The 23,541-nt window shown below is 42.1% G+C and overlaps 1 protein-coding gene across 1 annotated transcript in view; it reads right to left on the bottom strand.

The window, feature by feature from the left end:
- The window catches only part of LOC122934148 (hydroxysteroid 11-beta-dehydrogenase 1-like protein A), a 75,724-nt gene that overhangs the window by 40,620 nt on the left and 11,563 nt on the right, over positions 1-23,541 (bottom strand). Inside the window, exons 2-3 of the mRNA XM_044289378.1 lie at positions 9,461-9,631; positions 4,144-4,274 (exon numbers count right to left, since the gene is read on the bottom strand). Of these exons, the coding sequence (XP_044145313.1) occupies positions 4,144-4,274; positions 9,461-9,545 (216 nt within the window). The 5' untranslated portion in view covers positions 9,546-9,631. The remainder of the gene's footprint in view (positions 1-4,143; positions 4,275-9,460; positions 9,632-23,541) is intronic.

Here is a 23,541-nt window from a genome sequence, read left to right as displayed (position 1 = left end):
TATATCGGGTAAACTATGCAGATAATAAGAGATAGGTTTTTTAAACATAATTCCGCAATACGAACAAAAAATCTATTGTTACCCCTCCCATAACATTTTGATAAATATAAACATACAATAGCACAATTGAAATTCCAGGTTTTGGAGCAAATCAGGAGACCAAAGAGGGGTGGTGACATTAAAAAACTCTTGTTACACAGGGAAGCCTACTGGATCCACACATTGGATACACTTCATCCTAGAGGCTTAAATAGGGACTATGAAATAACACAATTGTAGTGAAATATATTGTGGCGAAACCAACCTCGCCACTGGGTGCTGGAGAAGCCTGGTTGCCAGCCTCTTGCCCCAGGACTATGGGCCCTCTCATCAGCCCATGCTAAACTTAAACCCCATGGCGATTTGACTGTTTGTGGCATCTGAGCGCTGTTCGGATATTTTGAGCGCTCAGATCCAAGCCATCTGGGGATAAGTTGAATGTGGGGGTTCTGTTCAGTTTGATAGGAGTTATGTATTTTTTGTGTAGTTTTGTTGTTGTGAATAGAGGTATTTTCTGTACCTAGTTGGCTTACCACACCCAGTTAAGCCAATTATCTCACACATGAGCAATTATTCTCTGTGGAAACAACTACAGACTGACTTGCTGACTGTAGAAGCCTACGGCCTGTTCCTACATTTATTATCGATTGGGGTTTGGGCTATCCTAGTAGTGCTACCTGACACTGTGTGGTGTGCAGAGTCTCTCTTATTAGAGACCTGTCACATTCACCCATTGTTTCAATCAGGTGCCTATGTATGGAAGCTATCTATACACCCCAGATAAATAGAGGAACACGCCACATATCATTGACTCCTTATATTTTGGAGCTCTAGTGGTAGGGATGATTATAGGGATCAGCATCATCAGTCTGAGATATCCCCCTTCACCCTACCAAGCCTAACGTGTTGCAGATAATTTTAATATATAATTTAATAAAAATAATTTTAACGTACTTTATTTAGGCAGTAAAAAGATACACTTTGAGCTAGTACGTAAACGCTACTGTGAATCACCAGTTAATTCAATTATCTCACACAGCCTAACTCTGTAAAAACTGGTTTTGGGCAGAAAAGCCATGCTTCCTTTGGTCACAAAGGACTTTTACTAACTTTTGAATCCCTGGTCTAATTCGTGCCATTTTTGGATATGTTAAATGTCTATGTTTTATGCAATAGCTGCACAATTAAATATTCTTATGTTTTTTATTGTCTTTTGCTACCACGTGCCTTATTAAGTTTTGCCTCTACCCTTGGAGATAAATTGGATTACTTCCCAATTGTCTCCAGGACAGAAGACATTGTGAAAAACTGTGTATTCTCCTGCCTGTGATAATTACATTAACCCATTGTGTAAGGTAATTGTATCCACAGGCAGAGGGGAGGATTTTGTGTGGGAGTGTCTGAGTGTATTGTACGTGGTTACTGGTTGTTTTACAAAACCCTGTGGGTGGTACTAATGTGTAAGAATGTGTATATAAGAACAATAAACACACAGCTCAGGCTGACCACTGCTTGACCCTCAACACAGAGCCTCGTCTCATGTGTATGGGGATTGCTATACGCTGTATACTCCCCTGGCTATAACTCCTAGCTCTTGTAAGAGCTGTTCCTGTTCCTTGTTCCTGTGGTGGTTACGGTGTAGAATGGAGTGCTTGGAGTCCTCGGGAAGCACTAGGAGCATCCATCAACGGAGGTACCCGGTTAGGGTGCCAGGAGATCCGTTACATATACTGTCCTATGGAATGTTTTAATACTGATTTTCAACATTGATCCTTATTTTGTTTGTTTTCTTTATAGACTTTGTCCTCACAATGAATACTGTGACTGGTAGTATATACTATACACTCACCTAAAGAATTATTAGGAACACCCTACTAATACGGTGTTGGACCTCCTTTTGCCTTCAGAACTGCCTTAATTCTAAGTGGCATTGATTCAACAAGGTGCTGATAGCATTCTTTAGAAATGTTGGCCCATATTGATAGGATAGCATCTTGCAGTTGATGGAGATTTGAGGGATGCACATCCAGGGCACGAAGCTCCCGTTCCACCACATCCCAAAGATGCTCTATTGGGTTGAGATCTGGTGACTGTGGGGGCCATTTTAGTACAGTGAACTCATTGTCATGTTCAAGAAACCAATTTGAAATAATTCTAGCTTTATGACATGGTGCATTATCCTGCTGGAAGTAGCCATCAGAGGATGGGTACATGGTGGTCATGAAGGGATGGACATGGTCAGAAACAATGCTCAGGTAGCCCGTGGCATTTAAACGATGGCCAATTGGCACTAAGGGGCCTAAAGTGTGCCCAGAAAAAATCCCCCACACCATTACACCACCACCACCAGCCTGCACAGTGGTAACAAGGCATGATGGATACATGTTCTCATTCTGTTTACGCCAAATTCGGACTCATCAGACCAGGCAACATTTTTCCAGTCTTCAACAGTCCAATTTTGGTGAGCTTGTGCAAATTGTAGCCTCTTTTTCCTATTTGTAGTGGAGATGAGTGGTACCTGGTGGGGTCTTCTGCTGTTGTAGCCCATCCGCCTCAAGGTTGTGCATGTTGTGGCTTCACAAATGCTTTGCTGCATACCTCGGTTGTAACGAGTGGTTATTTCAGTCAACGTTGCTCTTCTATCAGCTTGAATCAGTCGGCCCATTCTCCTCTGACTTCTAGCATCAACAAGGCATTTTCGCCCACAGGACTGCCGCATACTGGATGTTTTTCCCTTTTCACACCATTCTTTGTAAACCCTAGAAATGGTTGTGCGTGAAAATCCCAGTAACTGAGCAGATTGTGAAATACTCAGACCGGCCCGTCTGGCACCAACAACCATGCCACGCTCAAAATTGCTTAAATCACCTTTCTTTCCCATTCTGACATTCAGTTTGGAGTTCAGGAGATTGTCTTGACCAGGACCACAACCCTACATGCATTGAAGCAACTGCCATGTGATTGGTTGACTAGATAATCGCATTAATGAGAAATAGAACAGGTGTTCCTAATAATTCTTTAGGTGAGTGTATGTTAACTAAAGTGAAACCTTGTTGATTGGTTATTTTGTATTTACCATCCATGTGGGCGTCTGACGTCACAGGCTTGTGATTGATTAATTTCTCTATATATATGTATCCTTTGACTCTGTTTGATCACCTGTTGATGAAGGCTGTTATACCGAAATGCGTCCAGGTATATCCTTGATGCATATAATGATCAGAAAATAAACAAAACACTGATTTATAACTACATGGCTGATGGGATTTCTGGAGAAAACAGTACAAAAACAGAATTGTTTTCTAAAAATGCTATGTTAGACTTCCCTTAGTATGTTTCCTACTAATCTTAGAGCAAAAACTGCAGCCATATTGCATCTGACCATTGCAGCTAATAACTGATCTCTTTGGTGCATTGTTAAGGCAAGCAATTGACTGCGGCTGTCACATGTTGTCAACGTAACCTCCCTGCTGCAGCCTTGTGCAGTGGCGCTGGATCCATTAGGTAAGTACTGCTCAATCCTATATCTCAAGTTATGCCCAAGCTGGACAACCCCTTTAATGGGGTATTCCGGTTATAACAAATTATTACCTATCCTATCGGAGCGCCAGAGATAGAAATGAATGGAGTGGTGGCCCTGTGAATCGGGGGTAACTTGTTATAACTGTAATACCCCTTTAAACATCCCCTAGCCCAGTGGTGGCTTACCTATGGCACGGGTGCCAGAGGCGGCACTCAAAGCCCCCTCTGTGGGCACCCGCACCCTGGAAAAAGTCTATGGTGTACCAATATGCCTTAGACTTTTCCTGCCATTCACCAGCACAAGGCGCACTATAAACAGCACAGGCAGCGCATTGAATGTAGGTAGGCTATTATAGCTAAATGATAAAGTACATGGAAGATATACTATATTGGTATAGAGGTTAAATTGCTGTGTTGGAACTTTGCGATAAATAAGTGGGTTTTGGGCACTCGGTCTCTAAAAGGTTCACCATCACTGCCCTAGCCATACTGTCATACTGTATGATGGCCATTTATTTGTGGTATAGCTCATTTAGCGTGAATTGTATTCATAGAAAGAAAGATTAATCTGTATAAACCTACCTCCTCTAGTTGTTTAGCTCTTCTGGCGGTGAGCATCACATGAGCCCCCATTTCTGCAAATTTATATGCAATCTGTTCTCCGATCCCAGTACTTGATCCAGTCACTAGTACTCTCTTCCCTTTTACCATTTCTGCAAGAAAGCAAAAGTTACACAATTGGCAGGCAGCACCATGCTTGGCAGTGTCCGTACTACTCCTGACATAAACATTAAGGCAACAATCTTCCATCACCACATGCGATCCAGATAAAAAAAAAAAATTATCTTTATTGTCTCCATTAAAAGGTTTCCATAACAGAGCGGTATGACAGGTTTACATAAAAGCATGCTGCGCTTTTTGCTCCGGCCAAAAATCCTGAACACTTGCCGCAAGGCCGGATCATTGAAAGGCATTAATCCGGATACAGCCTTAAGCTAAACGTCGTTTCGGCGCATTGCCGGATCCGACGTTTAGCTTTTTCTGAATAGTTACCATGGCTGCCGGGACGCTGAAGTCCTGGCAGCCATGGTAAAGTGTAGTGGGGAGCAGTATACTTACCGTCCGTGCGGCTCCCGGGGCCCTCCAGAGTGACGTCAGGGCGCCCCAGGCGCATGGATGACGTGATCGCATGGCACGTCATCCATGGGCATGGGGCGCTCTGACGTCATTCTGGAGCGCCCCGGGAGCCACACGGGCGGTAAGTATACTGCTCCCCCACTCCCCACTACTACTATGGCAACCAGGACTTTAATAGCGTCCTGGCTGCCATAGTAACACTGAATGCATTTTGAAGACGGATCCGTCTTCAAATGCTTTCAGTACACTTGCATTTTTCCGGATCCGGCGTGTAATTCCGGCAAGTGGAGTACACGCCGGATCCGGACAACGCAAGTGTGAAAGAGGCCTTAGTATCACACAAATTTTAATTTGCTGACAATTATATTATAATATAACCAATCAATATTTGTATATCAAATCATATTGATGGCTTAAAAGGGTTGTCCGGGTTCAGAGCTGAACCGGGACATGTTTATTAGTTGTACACGTTCCATCTGTTTTATTCTATTTTCAGCATGATGTAACAAATGATGGGAATATCCCCTACTTTATAATCTATCATGCAGCTTGTCAGATTCTGCAGGGAAAGAAAAACACATCCGTAATCGGATCCAGTCACCATATGGGATATTAGTCACCACATGTTGCGGATGAGGATGCTAGCAGTCACGTGTTCCCACTCAATTATTTTCTATATGTAGCAGTGTTAACCTTATTCCCCTTATTAGACAACATAGCATTCAAAATTGGCAAATTTTATTTTGCAATATTGTTTGTAAAGTGTAAATTCATATCGTTGTTATTAATATTTTGAACAAATTAATAAAGTCCATCTCTGTCAATATCATGCCTGTCTCATCTATACACCTCTCGTACCAATTAATGCGTGGGCGGTATATACAGGGAGTGCAGAATTATTAGGCAAGTTGTATTTTTGAGGATTAATTTTATTATTGAACAACAACCATGTTCTCAATGAACCCAAAAAACTCATTAATATCAGAGCTGAATATTTTTGGAAGTAGTTTTTAGTTTGTTTTTAGTTTTAGCTATTTTAGGGGGATATCTGTGTGTGCAGGTGACTATTACTGTACATAATTATTAGGCAACTTAACAAAAAACAAATAAATACCCATTTCAATTATTTATTTTTACCAGTGAAACCAATATAACATCTCAACATTCACAAATATACATTTCTGACATTCAAAAACAAAACAAAAACAAATCAGTGACCAATATAGCCACCTTTCTTTGCAAGGACACTCAAAAGCCTGCCATCCATGGATTCTGTCAGTGTTTTGATCTGTTCACCATCAACATTGCGTGCAGCAGCAACCACAGCCTCCCAGACACTGTTCAGAGAGGTGTACTGTTTTCCCTCCTTGTAAATCTCACATTTGATGATGGACCACAGGTTCTCAATGGGGTTCAGATCAGGTGAACAAGGAGGCCATGTCATTAGATTTTCTTATTTTATACCCTTTCTTGCCAGCCACGCTGTGGAGTACTTGGACGCGTGTGATGGAGCATTGTCCTGCATGAAAATCATGTTTTTCTTACCTTGCAGACTTCTTCCTGTACCACTGCTTGAAGAAGGTGTCTTCCAGAAACTGGCAGTAGGACTGGGAGTTGAGCTTGACTCCATCCTCAACCCAAAAAGGCCCAACAAGCTCATCTTTGATGATACCAGCCCATACCAGTACTCCACCTCCACCTTGCTGGCGTCTGAGTCAGACTGGAGCTCTCTGCCCTTTACCAATCCAGCCATCTGGCCCATCAAGACTCACTCTCATTTCATCAGTCCATAAAACATTAGAAAAATCAGTCTTGAGATATTTCTTGGCCCAGTCTTGACGTTTCAGCTTGTGTGTCTTGTTCAGTGGTGGTCGTCTTTCAGCCTTTCTTACCTTGGCCATGTCTCTGAGTATTGCACACCTTGTGCTTTTGGGCACTCCAGTGATGTTGCAGCTCTGAAATATGGCCAAACTGGTGGCAAGTGGCATCTTGGCAGCTGCACGCTTGACTTTTTTCAGTTCATGGGCAGTTATTTTGCGCCTTGGTTTTTCCACACGCTTCTTGCGACCCTGTTGACTATTTTGAATGAAACGCTTGATTGTTCGATGATCACGCTTCAGAAGCTTTGCAATTTTAAGAGTGCTGCGTCCCTCTGCAAGATATCTCACTATTTTTGACTTTTCTGAGCCTGTCAAGTCCTTCTTTTGACCCATTTTGCCAAAGGAAAGGAAGTTGCCTAATAATTATGCACACCTGATATAGGGTGTTGATGTCATTAGACCACACCCCTTCTCATAACAGAGATGCACATCACCTAATATGCTTAATTGGTAGTAGGCTTTCGAGCCTATACAGTTTGGAGTAAGACAACATGCATAAAGAGGATGATGTGGTCAAAAAACTAATTTGCCTAATAATTCTGCACGTAGTGTATTTGACTTTTCCCATTATGCCATATAGATATTTTCCAACTAGGTAAAAAATTATGCCCTCATGGATACCCCCCTCATTTGCAAATAATATGCTCCATTAAATACAAATAATTGTATTTTAAGGTGAACTCACCGGCCATAATTAGAAATTCCTTTAAAGGGATTCTATCAGCTAGGTTTAGCCTATTGAGCTGAGGACATGTGCTGCTAGATCGTCACTAGCACGTCCACAATATACATTTCCCAAAGCTCTGAGTGCTTTTATTCAATTAAAAAGTGAGGCTAGTAAGGAGCGCTAGCGGTCTGTTACCAACGGTTCAGGAGCCCAGCCACTCCCTTTGTGAAGGAGCCCAGCACCTCCGCATCCTCCGAATCTCCTCCTTGCTCCCAAAACGTCACAGATTTGAAGTGTTGTAATCTCGCGCATATGCGAGTATGCGGCATGTGAGTGCCGACATGGTGTTCCTTCCCTGTGCTGGCATCAGGCTCAGGGAATGAACTGCGCATGAGCTAGCTGGCATGCGCGAGATTACGGTGCTTCAACTAAGTGACATCAGGGGAGAAAGGAAGAGATTCAGAGGATAGGGGCAGTGTTGGGCCCCTGAAACGTTGGTAACAGCCCCTTGGGCTCCTTACTAGACTCATCTACATATATATAAAATCAAAAAATGTAATTGAATAAAAGCACTCAGAGCTATGGGAAATGTATATTGTGGACATGCTAGTGGTGATCTAGCAGCACATGTCCTCAGCTCTATAGGCTCAAACTAGTTGACAGAATCCCTTTAAGAGAGGACTGTACATACTGTAACTGTCCAAATGCCATTTCAAAGCCTATAAACCCAAATCATGGGAAATAGAGGCATATAGGGTCACAACATCCACTGTGGCCAACTGTGCTATTCCCAGTTTATTTATGTCTAGAATCGTGCGAAATACATTAAAGTCAAATATGGGTACAAAGTTCAAACCCTTATTAAGTACCGAAACTTGAGCATCCAATAAAATATAGCTGAAAAGATTAATAACAGAGTCACTTCTCTCTGATTCAGTCATTTTCTGATGAGATATTTACTTGTTTTCTTCCATCTTTCTTCTGTTTTTTTGTTTTGTTTTTTTAAATCCTTCTGACTATCAGATTCCATTATGATTGCCTTTCTCATTATGATTGCTCCGGTGTATGATTAATGTGGGAGGTGTCATAGGGTTATGAAAGAGAACAATGCCATTCATTGTTCACAAGATTATAATTAAAGGGGTTGTCCCATCTTGAACACTGGGGGTATATTGCTAGGATATACCCCCAAAGTCTGATAGGTGTGGGCCCCATACCTATTCTTAGAACGGAGCCCACAAAATTCAGGAGGGTGCACCGTGCATGTGCGGCTCCCCTCCATTCATTTCTATGGGACTGCCGAAAAATAGCACAGCAGCTATTGAAATTGAAATCAATTAGAAGCGCACCGTGCAAGCACAGCCAGCTCTCCATTCACTTCTATAGGGGTTACAGAAATAGATGCTGTCCCATACAAATGAATCAAGGGTGACCGCACTCGCATGGTGCGCCCTTCAGCACTTTGTGGGCTATGTTCTAAGGAGGTTCTATGTTCTAAGTCCGGAAGTGGGACCTGCACCTATCAGACATTGAGGCATATCCTAGTGATATACCCCCAATGTTCAAAATGGGACAAAACCTTTAAGACTTTTTAGCTGAAGTATGTAAACCTGTCATTACTGCTCTGATATGGAAGCCTTTTAATGGAGGCTTTACAGCGAAAGGTAAGATGCACAATACACTGCAATCCCATACCCGTATTTTCATTTTATATTTCTCAATACATTTTAATAGGAATACTGAAACGTATCTAAAGCCTCATTCACACGTCAGTGTTCCACGGACGAGTGCTGTTCATGTTCTCCGCGGACAGCACATGTCCCCATTCATTTTAATGTTTGCATTCACACATCATTGTTTTTCCACGGTCCGTATTTTAAGCACAGAAGCATGCTCTATTTTGTCCGTGTTCATGAATCCATCATGTCCATTATAGTCTATGGGTCCGTGAAAACCACAGATGCCATCCGTGTTTCATGGATCATTAGGAAGAGATTCTTTGAAAATTATTTTTCAGCTGTGCAGTGTCAGTGAAACACGGATGACACACGGACAGCAAAAAATGGACACATGGACTACACACGGATCCTTCACAGGCACATCACTGAACACCTTTTCACGGACTACATCACGGACTTGTGAATGAGGCTTAAGGCATATTATATAGAATACTACAATTAGCACATCATCTATTACAATATACTACCACACTTACCTGGAGATATGCTCTCCGAGCTGTAAAAGTAATAGGCACCCAGCCCTATGACCAGAGAGAAGAGCAGCACATTGATCCCAGCCATGCTGCAGGTCAGCCACTTGTTGATGACAGGAAAGTGACTACTGGACAGAAGAGTCCGCACTGACTCACAGCTTGTCTGCCAGAGACCTGTGAAAGGGAAGGGAAAAAGCTCCTCCCAGGTAAAAGTCTGGCAATCTCTGCAGCTATAAACGCCCAATCTTTACTGCTTTTTACAGGTTTTATGGCTAAAGAAACATTTCACCATGCAAAGTCCTCCAATAAAACGTATCTTTTACTATAACCATTTAAAATATCCAGTATAAAAAAATACACAAAAAATAGCTAAAGACACTGTGACGGACTGAAACATCACTGGGGCTGCTGGAGAAGCCTGAGGGCCAGCCTCCTTCCTACAGACTATGGACCGAGAACTATGGAGACCCCCCTCAGACCTTTTGGGGTTACAAGGGACTATGAACCCTGATTTATGTGTGTAATTTATATGCCACATATTTCCTATTGCCCATTAAAAAGGCATGGTGTGGATTGAGCAACACAAAAAGGGTTAACTCTGCACTGAGACTCCCACTGATTGTGTTAGTAATGGGATTAAGATAGTTGATTATAATAGCAGCCGACTCCTATGATACAGATAATCCCATCACATGTGTCTCCTCTTCCCATTCATTCATTATAGAGGGGGTGAAGATATCTGTTTGCATGTTCATTGTTGATTGCGTCAAAGACAATGCCAGTGTGTTTGTGAATTGCGTCACAGACAATGCCATTGTGTTTGTTGAATAGCATTAGTTTTGTGTTTAAACTGTACAGGATTGGCTGCTATGCCATGTCCTCAGTATGTCATGTGTATATAAGTCAATGCTGTGTGTTCAATAAAGAGTTCCTGTTTTACCCTTAATCATGTTGAGGCTGGTGTTTGGGTAACTGATCGAGACTGGGGATTGCTATACGCTGAAGATTTGCTATACTCCCCTGGCTATAACTACTAGCTCTTGTAAGAGCTGTTCCTGCTCTCTGGATTTAGGAGAGGTACACCCACTGGAGCCTGGAGCCTTGTTGTAGGTACAGAGTGGGTTGGAGACGGCGAGACCTCAACCAAGCTTCGGCGGTTCGTGGGGTCTGTGGCGGTTATGGTGTCAAGTGGAGTGCTTGGAGTCCTCGGGAAGCACTAGGAGCATCCATCAACGGAGGTACCCGGTCGGGGTGCTAGGAGATCTGTTACAGACACCCACCAGAGGCAAAAGCTAGGGATTTCTATCCAACCAACGAAATAAGTCATACAGGGGTACTAATGCAAAGAATATTTTATCCATTGTATTGTATCCATAATGGACTGTCCATTTATCCCCCATTCCTAGCCAGGAGTGATCTATCGTCTGAGGAGGGTTCAGTACACAAATCCCCTTTATCCAGGGTTAATGAAGCTCCTGTGTTGGAGATTAAAGGGGCCTGTCCCATCGGCGTGGGGAGCCTTTTAGGCTATACATGCTTGGACCCAGTTAAACCAGTACTCTCTGCTCTGCACTGATGAGGGACAATAACCTTAAAACAGCTGTCTGCAGATGAGGTGCTGGCTTATGTAATATCAGAGTTATGTCTCAAGGCCTATTTAATGGGTTGAACATTGACTTAGAGGATAGCTGCCTTACATCTGGTGGCATCAGAGGCAGAGCTTGTTAAGAGCTCATTTTCATCCCTTTCTTCCCAGAATTCCAGAGGAGCATGTATGGCCTACAAGTCTCACGCCGATTAAGGTGCTTTATCTCTAAGGAGAGATAGTATCCCCCAAATATTGTGATGGAAAAATGAATCTAGCCAGCAAAGGAGATAATATGGCCAATCACAATACATTAGTAAGTGCTTGTATTAACTTTCTCTACACTATAAATGCAATTTAGTGAAGTGAGACAACCCCTATAATGGGGGGGGGGGGGGAGGGGGAGAATTTATGATAAGGGGAATATTTGAAGTCAGTTTTGCTTGAGTACGTTATCAAATGTTACATTGTTTGATATATTTATCTTTCCCTTAAACCTAACACTTTTGTCTAGAAAAATTGCTTGTTTTCCTACTCCACCATCCTACTGGAGTGAGACTATGACTTTTTTTGTTGTTAAAAAGTGAAATTCATTAACATAGCTAACCACTTTTCCATCTATATATTTAAAAACTGAAATGAGTGGTGTAAAAATGCAAAAAGTCAAAGAATTCCCCATTTTGTGACTTTTTGAAGTCAGCATTCTGGAGTGAAGGCATAATAAATCAGATAATGTCACAGAGTTGAAGCGCTGTAATCTCGCGCATGTGTGAGTATGCAGCATGTGTGTGCCGACATGGTGTTCCTTTCCTGTGCTGGCATCTGCCTCAGGGAATGAACTGCGCATGCGCCCGAGATTACGGCGCTTCAACTATGTGGCATCAGGAGAGGAAGGAAGAGATTCAGAGGATAGGGGCGGTGCTGAGCTCCTTCACAGTGGGCGTTGCTGGGCCCCTGAAACGTTGGTAACAGCCCCTTGGGCTCCTTACTAGACTCATCTGCATATATATAAAATCGTTTTGTTTTTTATTGAATAAAAGCACTCAGAGCTATGGGAAATGTAAGCAAAGCCTATAAACCCAAATCATGGGAAATAGAGGCATATAGGGTCACAACATCCACTGTGGCCAACTGTGCTATTCCCAGTTTGTTTATGTCTCGAATCGTGCGAAAGACATTAAAGTAAAATATAGGTGCAAAGTTCAAACCCTTATTAAGTACTGAAACTTGAGCATCCAATAAAATATAGCTGAAAAGATTAATAACAGAGTCACTTCTCTCTGATTCAGTCATTTTCTGATGAGATATTTACTTGTTTTCTTCCATATCTTTCGTCAGTTTTTTTTGTTTTGTTTTTTAATCCTTCTGACTATCAGATTCCATTATGATTGCCTTTCTCATTATGATTGCTCCGGTGTATGACTAATGTGGGAGGTGTCATAGGGTTATGAAAGTAAATGCCTATAGGACCAGACTAGGGCAAGGTTAATTATACACTTTATTTACAGATGCCTAAACAGGCAGAAAAACCTATCTTGGCCCAAGTCAAATTAATATATCACTTTTATTGAATATACATTAAAACCTGAATAGATGCATAGAACACAATGGTACTGACCATTGAAACAGAAAAGTATATAGGATATTAAAAACACAGCCACCAAACCTCTGCTGTTGACATTGGCTTAATGACATAGGAGAAAGCAAGAGGAAAAAGGGAAAAACACGAGGGAAGGGGGGGTGAACATTCACTATCCCTGCCCCTAATTGTGAAAGGGAAATTTGATTACCCTACCTCGTCTGCACTTAATGGCTACAATGACAACTAATTGTATTACTTTCACATCTATTGCATGTATACTGGTGTACGATTTGTGTCATCAGAACACCCAGGCAAATATAGATGCTACCTATCTCCTGCCTATTAGTGCAGACGTGGATAACACTTTAAATTCTCCTATAATCGCCAACTACTGTCAGTAATGAAGCTGTAATCCATCCGGACTACTCATGAGACAACCACACAGTGGGAGGGTGACCGCACATTAAAACCTAACACTGCCCCCCGACATGTTTCGCCAGTACTCTGGCTTCCTCAGGGGTAATGGGCAGCAAACTTTGCTGCCCATTACCCCTGAGGAAGCCAGAGTACTGGCGAAACATGTCGGGGGGCAGTGTTAGGTTTTAATGTGCGGTCACCCTCCCACTGTGTGGTTGTCTCATGAGTAGTCCGGATGGATTACAGCTTCATTACTGACAGTAGTTGGCGATTATAGGAGAATTTAAAGTGTTATCCACGTCTGCACTAATAGGCAGGAGATAGGTAGCATCTATATTTGCCTGGGTGTTCTGATGACACAAATCGTACACCAGTATACATGCAATAGATGTGAAAGTAATACAATTAGTTGTCATTGTAGCTATTAAGTGCAGACGAGGTAGGGTAATCAAATTTCCCTTTCACAATTAGGGGCAGGGATAGTGAATGTTCACCCCCCCCCCCCTCCTTCCCTCGTGTTTTTTCCTTTTTCCTCTTGCTTTCTCCTATGTCATTAAGCCAATGTCAACAGCAGAGGTTTGGTGGCTGTGTTTTTAATATCCTATATACTTTTCTGTTTCAATGGTCAGTACCATTGTGTTCTATGCATCTATTCAGGTTTTAATGTATATTCAATAAAAGTGATATATTAATTTGACTTGGGCCAAGATAGGTTTTTCTGCCTGTTTAGGCATCTGTAAATAAAGGGTTATGAAAGAGAACAATGCAAATCATTGTTCATGAGATTATAATTAAAGGGGTTGTCCCATCTTGAACATTGGGGGTATATTGCTAGGATATGCCTCCAAAGTCTGATAGGTGTGGGTCCCACCTCTGGGACCCATACCTATCCTTAGAACGGAGCCCACAAAGTTCAGGAGGGTGCACCGTGCATGTGCGGCTGCCCTCCATTCATTTCTATGGGACTGCTGAAAATAGCACAGCAGCGCGCTTGGCTATTTTTGGAAGTCCCATTGATATCAATTAGAAGCGCACGTGCAAGCACAGCCAGCGCTCTATTCACTTCTATAGGGGTTACAGAAATAAATGCTGTCCCATACAAATGAATCAAGGGTGGCCACACTCGCATGGTGCGCCCTTCAGCACTTTGTGGGCTATGTTCTAAGGAGGTTCTATGTTCTATGTCCAGAAGTGGGACCTGCACCTATCAGACATGAGGCATATCCTCATATCCTCAACCTGTCATTACTGCTCTGATATGGAAGCCTTTTAATGGAGGCTTTACAGCGAAAGGTAAGATGCACTATACACTGCAATCCCATACCCGTATGTTCATTTTATATTTCTCAATGCATTTTAATAGGAATACTGAAACTTATCTAAAGCCTCATTCACACGTCAGTGTTCCACGGACGAGTGCTGTTCATGTTCTCCGCGGACAGCACACGTCCCCATTCATTTTAATGTTTGCATTCACACATCATTGTTTTTCCACGGTCCGTATTTTAAGCACAGAAGTTTGCCCTATTTTGTCCGTGTTCATGAATCCATCATGTCCATTATAGTCTATGGGTCCGTGAAAACCACAGATACCATCCGTGTTTCATGGATCATTAGGAAGAGATGCTTTGAAAATTATTTTTCAGCTGTGCAGTGTCAGTGAAACACGGATGACACACGGACAGCAAAAAATGGACACACGGATCCTTCACAGGCAGCTTCACGGAAGGCATCACTGAACACCTTTTCACGGACTACATCACGGACTTGTGAATGAGGCTTAAGGCATATTATATACAGTTGCAAGAAAATGTATGTGAACCCTTTGGAATAATATGGATTTCTGCACAAATTGGTCATAAAATGTGATCTAATCTTCATCTAAGTCACAACAATAGACAATCACAGTCTGCTTAAACTAATAACACACAAAGAATTAAATGTTACCATGTTTTTATTGAACACACCATGTATACATTCACAGTGCAGGTGGAAAAAGTATGTGAACCCCTAGACTAATGACATCTCCAAGAGCTAATTGGAGTGAGGTGTCAGCCAACTGGAGTCCAATCAATGAGATGAGATTGGAGGTGTTGGTTACAGCTGCCCTGCCCTATAAAAACACACACACCAGTTCTGGGTTTGCTTTTCATAAGAAGCATTGCCTGATGTGAATGATGCCTCGCACTAAAGAGCTCTCAGAAGACCTACGATTAAGAATTGTTGACTTGCATAAAGCTGGAAAGGGTTATAAAAGTATCTCCAAAAGCCTTGCTGTTCATCAGTCCACGGTAAGACAAATTGTCTATAAATGGAGAAAGTTCAGCACTGCTGCTACTCTCCCTAGGAGTGGCCATCCTGTAAAGATGACTGCAAGAGCACAGCGCAGACTACTCAGTGAGGTAAAGAAGAATCCTAGAGTGTCAGCTAAAGACTTACAAAAAGTCTCTGGCATATGCTAACATCCCTGTTAGCGAATCTACGATACGTAAAACACTAAACAAGAATGGATTTCATGGGATGATACAACAGAGGAAGCCACTGCTGTCCAAAAAAATACATTGCTGCACATTTACAGTTTGCACAAGAGCACCTGGATGTTCCACAGCAGTACTGGCAAAATATTCTGTGAACAGATGAAACCAAAGTTGAGTTGTTTGGAAGAAACACACAACACTATGTGTGGAGAAAAAGAGGCACAGCACACCAACATCAAAACCTCATCCCAACTGTGAACTATGGTGGTGGGGGCATCATGGTTTGGGGCTGCTTTGCTGCGTCAGGGCCTGGACGTATTGCCATCATCGAAGGAAAAATGAATTCTCAAGTTTATCAAGACATTTTGGAGAAGAACTTAAGGCCATCTGTCCACCAGCTGAAGCTCAACAGAAGATAGGTGTTGCAACAGGACAACGACCCAAAGCCTTCTGGAGTGGCCCAGTCAGAGTCCTGACCTCAACCCGATTGAGATGCTGTGGCATGACCTCAAGAAAGTTATTCACACCAGACATACCAAGAATAATGCTGAACTGAAACAGTTCTGTAAAGAGGAATGGTCAAGAATTACTCCTGACCATTGTGCACGTCTGATCTGCAACTACAGAAAACGTTTGGTTGAAGTTATTGCTACCAAAGGAGGTTCAACCAGTTATTAAATCCAAGGGTTCACATACTTTTTCCACCTGCACTGTGAATGTTTACATGGTGTGTTCAATAAAAACATGGTAACATTTAATTCTTTGTGTGTTATTAGTTTAAGCAGACTGTGATTGTCTATTGTTGTGACTTAGATGAAGATCAGATCACATTTGTGCAGAAATCCATATCATTCCAAAGGGTTCACATACTTTTTCTTGCAACTGTAGAATATTACAATTAGCACATAATCTATTACAATATACTACCACACTTACCTGGAGATATGCTCTCTGAGCTGTAAAAGTAATAGGCACCCAGCCCTATGACCAGAGAGAAGAGCAGCACATTGATACGAGCCATGCTGCAAGTCAGCCGCTTGTTGATGATGGGAAAGTGACTACTGGACAGAAGAGTCCGCACTGACTCCTAGCTTGTCTGACAGAGACCTGTTAAAGGGAAGTGAAAAAAGCTCCTCCCAGGTAAAAGTCTGGCAATCTCTGCAGCTATAACGCCCAATCTTTACTGCTTTTTACAGGTTTTATGGCTAAAAAAACGTTTCACCATGCAAAGTCCTCCAATAAAACGTATCTTTTACTATAACCATTTAAAATATCCAGTACAAAAAAATACACGAAAAATAGCTAAAGACGCCAGAGGCAAAAGCCCGGGATTTTTATCCAACCAACTAAATAAGTCATATAGGGGTACTAATGAAAATAATATTTTATCCATTGTATTGTATCCATAATGGACTGTCCATTTATCCCCCATTCCTAGCCAGGAGTGATCTATCGTCTGAGGAGAGTTCAGAACACAAATCCCAATATATCCAGGGTTAATGAAGCACCTGTGTTGGAGATTAAAGGGTCCTGTCCCATCTGAATATTTATGGCATAAGTGTCAAGTAGATGTCGGTTCTATCTCTGATAACTGCTCCTATCTCAAGAATGGGCCTGGCTGTGAATGTTGCTATGGAACTTCTGAAAATAGCCACCCCTTCATAGTAGTGAATGAAGGTGTGGTCACACAGCTTGCTCTCCATTCATGGTGGGTCCCATACCTATGGGACAATTATGTCATATCAAATAGATATGGGAATAACCCTTTAATAAATAGACAGAATAAGATTGCGTTAGTACTATAGCAGCGATCTCGAGAGAGAGGAGTGAAGGAGGATGGGATGAGTGGCTAAGATGGAGATAATTGTATTTACAGGTCACAGTGACAGTCCTCCCTGCATCCGTGCAGTGAATGGAGGGCGCACCCTTTCTTCCCTCGGGGCACTCCCTGGTATTGGGGCACCTGCCTGGTGGTACTTCAGGTGCCCTTGATGGATTATGTTTGGCTGGGTGTAAGGCTGGAGTGTGGACGCCAGTGAATAGTGGAGACAATAACCAGGCCCATTGATTGCAATAAGTCTTTCTTTACTCAGTCGATGATAGGTGCAGTAGTACATTTAACAGCAAAAAATACAGAGTTCCAAAGCGTATCACAATGCAGACTTCTCCCAACAGCAGTATATAGGTAACAATAATGGCAGTTGTAGTACTCAATAGTTAAAGAGGTCTTCCAGGTCTTCTATACTGATGGCCTATCGACAGGATAGGTCATTAGTATAAGATCTGTGGGGGTCTGACTAGGTCAGTGATGTCATGTCCAATGGTCTAGTTACAGCAGTTACAGCTCAGTCCCATTCAAGTTAACGGGCCTGAGATACCAAGCACAATTTTTTCTTCTCTTTCTCCCCCCAGGCTGCCATTGTCTACCCTTTACCCTTTTCTAGTGTATAGCTGATAGCTTACTATTGAAGGGGTTTAGGAGTGGCTTAATATTGATGACCTATCCTCACTTGAATGAGACAGAGCAGTAGTAATTACACTGCACTGGCAGTCGATGACATGCACTACCTTTTCAAACAGCTGATCGGTGGGGTTTCCAAGAGTAAGACACCTGTCAATCTGATACTGATGACCTATCCTCAAGATAGGTCATCAATATTAGGCCACAGCACAGCCCGTTTAAGGCTACTTTCACACTAGCGTTCGATCGGATCCGTTCTGAACGGATCCGCTCATATTAATGCAGACGGTGGCTCCGTTCAGAACGGATCCGTTTGCATTACCATGAACACTATTTTTGTTCATGATAGTGCAAACGGATCCGTTTTGACTTTACATTGAAAGTCAATGGGGGACGGATCCGTTTGAAAATTGAGCCATACTGTGTCAACTTCAAACGAATCCGTCCCCATTGACTTAGGCTACTTTCACACTAGCGTTCGATCGGATCCGTTCTGAACGGATCCGATCATATTAATGCAGACGGAGGCTCCGTTCAGTACGGATCCGTCTGCATTAATAATTTAGAAAAAATTCTAAGTGTGAAAGTAGCCTGAGCGGATCCGTTCAGACTTTCAATGTAAAGTCATAGGGGGACGGATCCGCTTGAAGATTGAGCCATATGGTGACATCTTCAAGCGGATCCGTTCCCATTGACTTACATTGTAAGTCTGAACGGATCCGCTCGCCTCCGCACGGCCAGGCGGACAGCTGAACGCTGCAAGCAGCGTTCAGCTGTCCGCCTGTCCGTGCGGAGGCGAGCGGTGCGGAGGCTGAACGCCGCCAGACTGATGCAGTCTGAGCGGATCCGCTCCATTCAGACTGCATCAGGGCTGGACGGAGGCGTTCGGGTCCGCTCGTGAGCACCTTCAAACGGAGCTCACGAACGGACCTATGAACGCTAGTGTGAAAGTAGCCTTACATTGTAAGTCTGGACGGATCCGTTTGCCTCCGCACGGCCAGGCGGACACCCGAACGCTGCAAGCAGAGTTCAGGTGTCCGCCTGCTGAGCGGAGCGTAGGACAAACGGAGCCAGACTGATGCATTCTGAGCGGATCCGTATCCACTCAGAATGCATTAGGGCTGGACGGATCCGTTCGGGGCCGCTTGTGAGAGCCTTCAAACGGAACTCACAAGCGGAGCCCCGAACGCTAGTGTGAAAGTAGCCTAAGTTCAACCCCTGTTTATTATAGCACTTTACTGTATATTGCTGCTAAGTCTCCACTGTGTTTTCCAGGTAAGTATTTTAGTATCCATGTAATTATACTGTGACTATTGTGTACAAAAGTCTGTATACTGCCATAAGAGAGGTTGGAGCTTTTCCCTATATTATCCAAGAACGCCAACCGCTGCTGGATTGCAGGGTGGTCGTAACCATTGAAACAAGCAGTGTATATTGTGATGGCAGAAAGGGACGCAAATTAGCTCTTAACAAGCTCTGCCTCTAATGCCACCAGATGTAAGGCAGCTATCCTATAAGTTAATGTTCAACCCTTTAAATAGGCCTTAAGACATGACTTAGATATTAAGTAAGCCAGCTTCAGGCCGATTGCCCTTTATCAGTGCAGAGCAGAGAATGTTAGTGTCACGGATGGTGTTGCAGAAAACAAGAAGTAACAAATAAAGATCCGACTGACTTGATCCCAAACTAAGGAACAAAAGGGTGAGCCCTATTAAAGCCCTATAGCTCTCCCTGACTGCTCAGCCCATGCAAAGATCTCTGTGATAGAAAGTTGCATGTCCACGTACCTAGACTGAGTGACACCTGAAAACCCTATAATAGTGAGGGGACACGACCATCGGCTCCCTGCACTTAATACGGAGGGAGTCAGGGTCACCTAGACTCAAGCCAACAGGAAAACACAAATAAAGGGATAGACTTATCTGAGAAACCAGCAGTAGCAAACTTCTAGCAGTGAGCACAATCCAGGAAGTAGTATAAACCGCAAAGTGAAGCAGTATGGGAGGGGATATAAAGGGAGGCAATCACTGCTAATAGATGACAGCTGGGAGAGGGAGAAGAGATGTCAAAGCAAAACCAAAACAAAAGAACATCATGCAGGAGGTACTGAAGAACGTCTGTCAGAACTTCTCAGATATCTAGCAGTGACAGTTAGTTTAACTGGGTGAGAGGCCTAAATCAGGATTTGGGGTGTACTATCTCTCCTTGGGGAGAGAGATGGCCTTAATCAGCGTGGGGAGCCTTTTAGGCTATACAAGCTCGGACCCAGTTAAACCAGTACTCTTTGCTCTGCACTGATGAGGGACAATCACCTCAAAACAGCTGTCTGCAGATGAGGTGCTGGCTTATGTAATATCAGAGTCATGTCTCAAGGCCTATTTAAAGGTTTGAACATTGACTTATAGGATAGCTGCCTTACATCTGGTGGCATCAGAGGCAGAGCTTGTTAAGAGATCATTTGCATTCCTTTCTTCCCAGAATTCCAGAGGAGCATGTATGGCCTACAAGTCTCATGCCGATTAAGGTGCTCTCTCTCTAAGGAGAGATAGTATCCCTCAAATATTGTGATGGAAAAATTGATCTAGCCAGCAAAGGAGATAATATGGCCAATCACAATACATTAGTAAGTGCTTGTATTAACTTTCTCTACATTATAAATGCAATTTTGTGAAGTGAGACAACCCCTATAATGGGGGGGGGGGGGACTTTATGATAAGGGGAATATTTGAAGTCAGTTTTGCTTGCTTACGTTATGCCACATTTATCAAATGTTACGTTGTTTGATAAATTAATCTTTCCCTTAAACCTGACACTTTTGTCTAGAAAAACTACTAGTTTTCCTACTCCACCATCCTACTGGAGTGAGACTGTGACTTTCTGCCTTGTACAGGTGCTGAAGAGATCCAGCCTCAGGCTGGATCTCCTAGGCAAACTGTTAGTGTATGACTCAGACCCCCAAAAGTGAACATCAGAAATAAAGTAAAGAAAAAAAAAAGTTAAAAAAAAAAAGTGTTTTTAATAAAATTAATAAAGTAATAAAATGTATAAAAGTAAGAAAAGAAAAAAAACTCCCCTTTCCCCTTATTTTATAATAAAAAACAGAAGACAAAACAAAAGAAACCACACATATTAGGTATCGCCGCGTCCGTAATGACCGGCTCTATAAATATATCACATGACCCACCCTGTCCGATAAACACCATAAAAAAAAGTACACCTTACATCACAAAAAGTGCAACACCAAGCGATCAAAAAGGTGTATGTCCCACAAAATGGTATCAATAAAACAGTCACCTCATCCCGCAAAAAATGAACACTAAAACATAATTTTTTTGTTTCAAAACTGCTATTATTGGGCTAAAGTGAAATACATAAAAAAATATATACATATTAGGTATTGCCACATCCGTAACAACGAGCTCTATAAAAGGTGAACACTGTAAAAATGTGTAAAAAAAGAAGCCATTTTTGTCACATTACATCACAAAAATTGCAACAGCAAGTGATCAAAAAGGTGGATGCCCCTCAAAATAGTACAAATCAGACCCTACCTAAGAGAATCGGTCAAAAAATAAAAAAGCTATAATTCTCAGACAATGGAGACCCTAAAATATGATTATTTTTTTGCTTCAAAATGGCTATTATTGTGCTAAAGTGAAATAAAAATAAAAAAGTATACATATTAGGTATCGCCATGTCCGTAACAACCATCTCTGTAAAAAATATAACATGACCTAACCACTCAGGTGAACACCGTAAAAAAAAAAAAAAACTGTGTAAAAAAAGCAATTTTTGTCACATTACATCCCAAAATAGTACCAATCAGACCGTCACCTCATCCCTCAAAAAATGAGAGGCTAACTAAGAGAATCGGTCAAAAAATTAAAAAGCTATGGCTCTAAGACTATGGATACATTATTTCAGTTTAAAAAATGCTATTATTATGTAAAACTTAAATAAGAAAAAGTAGATCTACACATCCGTAACGATCTGCTCTATAAAAAAGTCACATGACCTAATCCCTCAGGTAAACGCTGTAAAAACAAATAAAAACTGCGCCAAAACAGCCAATATTTTGGTCACCTTGCCCCATAAAGCGTAATAATGAATGATTAAAAAATCATATGTACCCAAAAATGGTACCAATAAAAACGTCAACTCTTCCTGCAAAAAAACGAGCCCCTGCACGTCGGCAGAAAAATAAAAAAAATAGGACGTTCAGAAAATGGAGATACAAAAACCTAATTTTTGTTTTCAAAAATGCTTTATTATGCAAAACTGAAACAAACATCATAGAAAATAGACATATTTGATATCATCGTAACAACCTGCTCTATGAAAATAGCGCATGATCTAACCTGTCAGATGAATGTTGTTAAAAATAAAAACGGTGCCAAAACATAAATTTTTTGGTTACCTTGCCTCACAAAAAACGTAATATAGAGAAATAAAAAATCATATGTGCAGTTAGAGTGGAATAGACGGCTCTACCACTTGGGTAAATGCTAGAGGTGCGGGCTGCTTGAACTGACTCACCCAGTCAGGGGCATGTAATTATAGAAAGAAAGAGATTAAGCAGGCACACTCTATTTGGGTTCAATTAAATATTTATTTAAATTAGTAATAGGATGTTAGGTTATTATATGTTTGGGTATATATGGTTATGAGGGTACTGTGTGAGTAATATCACTCTGAGGTGAATGTCCTGGAGATGAGGTGACAATATATAATGATGTAGATAAAAATGAAAATAAAAATAAAATACTAGTAAAAATGCTCTGTGGTGAGTATCTTGGAGACAAAGTCACAGTATATAATAGTCTGGAATAAAAAAATTTTTGCAATAAAAACTGCTGCAATAAAAAGACAGCTATGGTAAAAAAAGGCAAAAAGTCTGTTAGGTCTTTAAAGTGCTGTTTTTTGTCACAGTGACTGCTGTTTAGAGGACAGAGATAATTCAAGTAGTTAGTGAGGATGTCCTGAGTGCAGTATTAATCCTTTATAGAGATAGTTCATCAATAATGTTGCCGCTTAATCCACGGTAAGTGCTGCGCTTGTAACAGTGTTTTAGTATAAGCATGTATGTATCTTTGTTATACACGCTGTGGAAGGAAGCGGAGCTCTGTGCCTGGGTGCGGCGTCCCGCACTGTCTCTGGCTACAGAGATCACTTACCCTTCCTGGCGCTGGCACTGTTCTCTTCTCCTTCAGGTCGCAACTTCCTAGGAGGCTCTCTGTTCAGTAGCGTCCCTCGTGTTGCCTTGGATGCTGGGGGCGTGGCTCGCGCGTCTTGCTGAATGACGTCAGCGGCCCGTAGTAGCGGTCCTGGTCAGCGCTTGAATTTCTCTGCTGTTCGTACTCTAGTCCAGAGTAGCAATTAGTGTGATGATCCCCGGCTGCTTAAACGCGTTTCGGGACTTAGTCCCTTCATCAGTAAGTGGAGGATCATAGTCCATGTTGTGATATTTATAGGGCAGCAGTAATTAGCTTCTTTATTGGCTAATTCATTTAATAGGGTTCCTTTGTACATTAATTACTTTCATGCCCATCTTTATCTGTTTAT

Source organism: Bufo gargarizans, chromosome 1 (assembly GCF_014858855.1).
Source record: "Bufo gargarizans isolate SCDJY-AF-19 chromosome 1, ASM1485885v1, whole genome shotgun sequence".
NCBI classification, from domain to species: Eukaryota; Metazoa; Chordata; class Amphibia; order Anura; family Bufonidae; genus Bufo; species Bufo gargarizans.
Note: the sequence above shows the minus strand (reverse complement) of the source record. Positions and strands in the feature narration are given on the sequence as shown.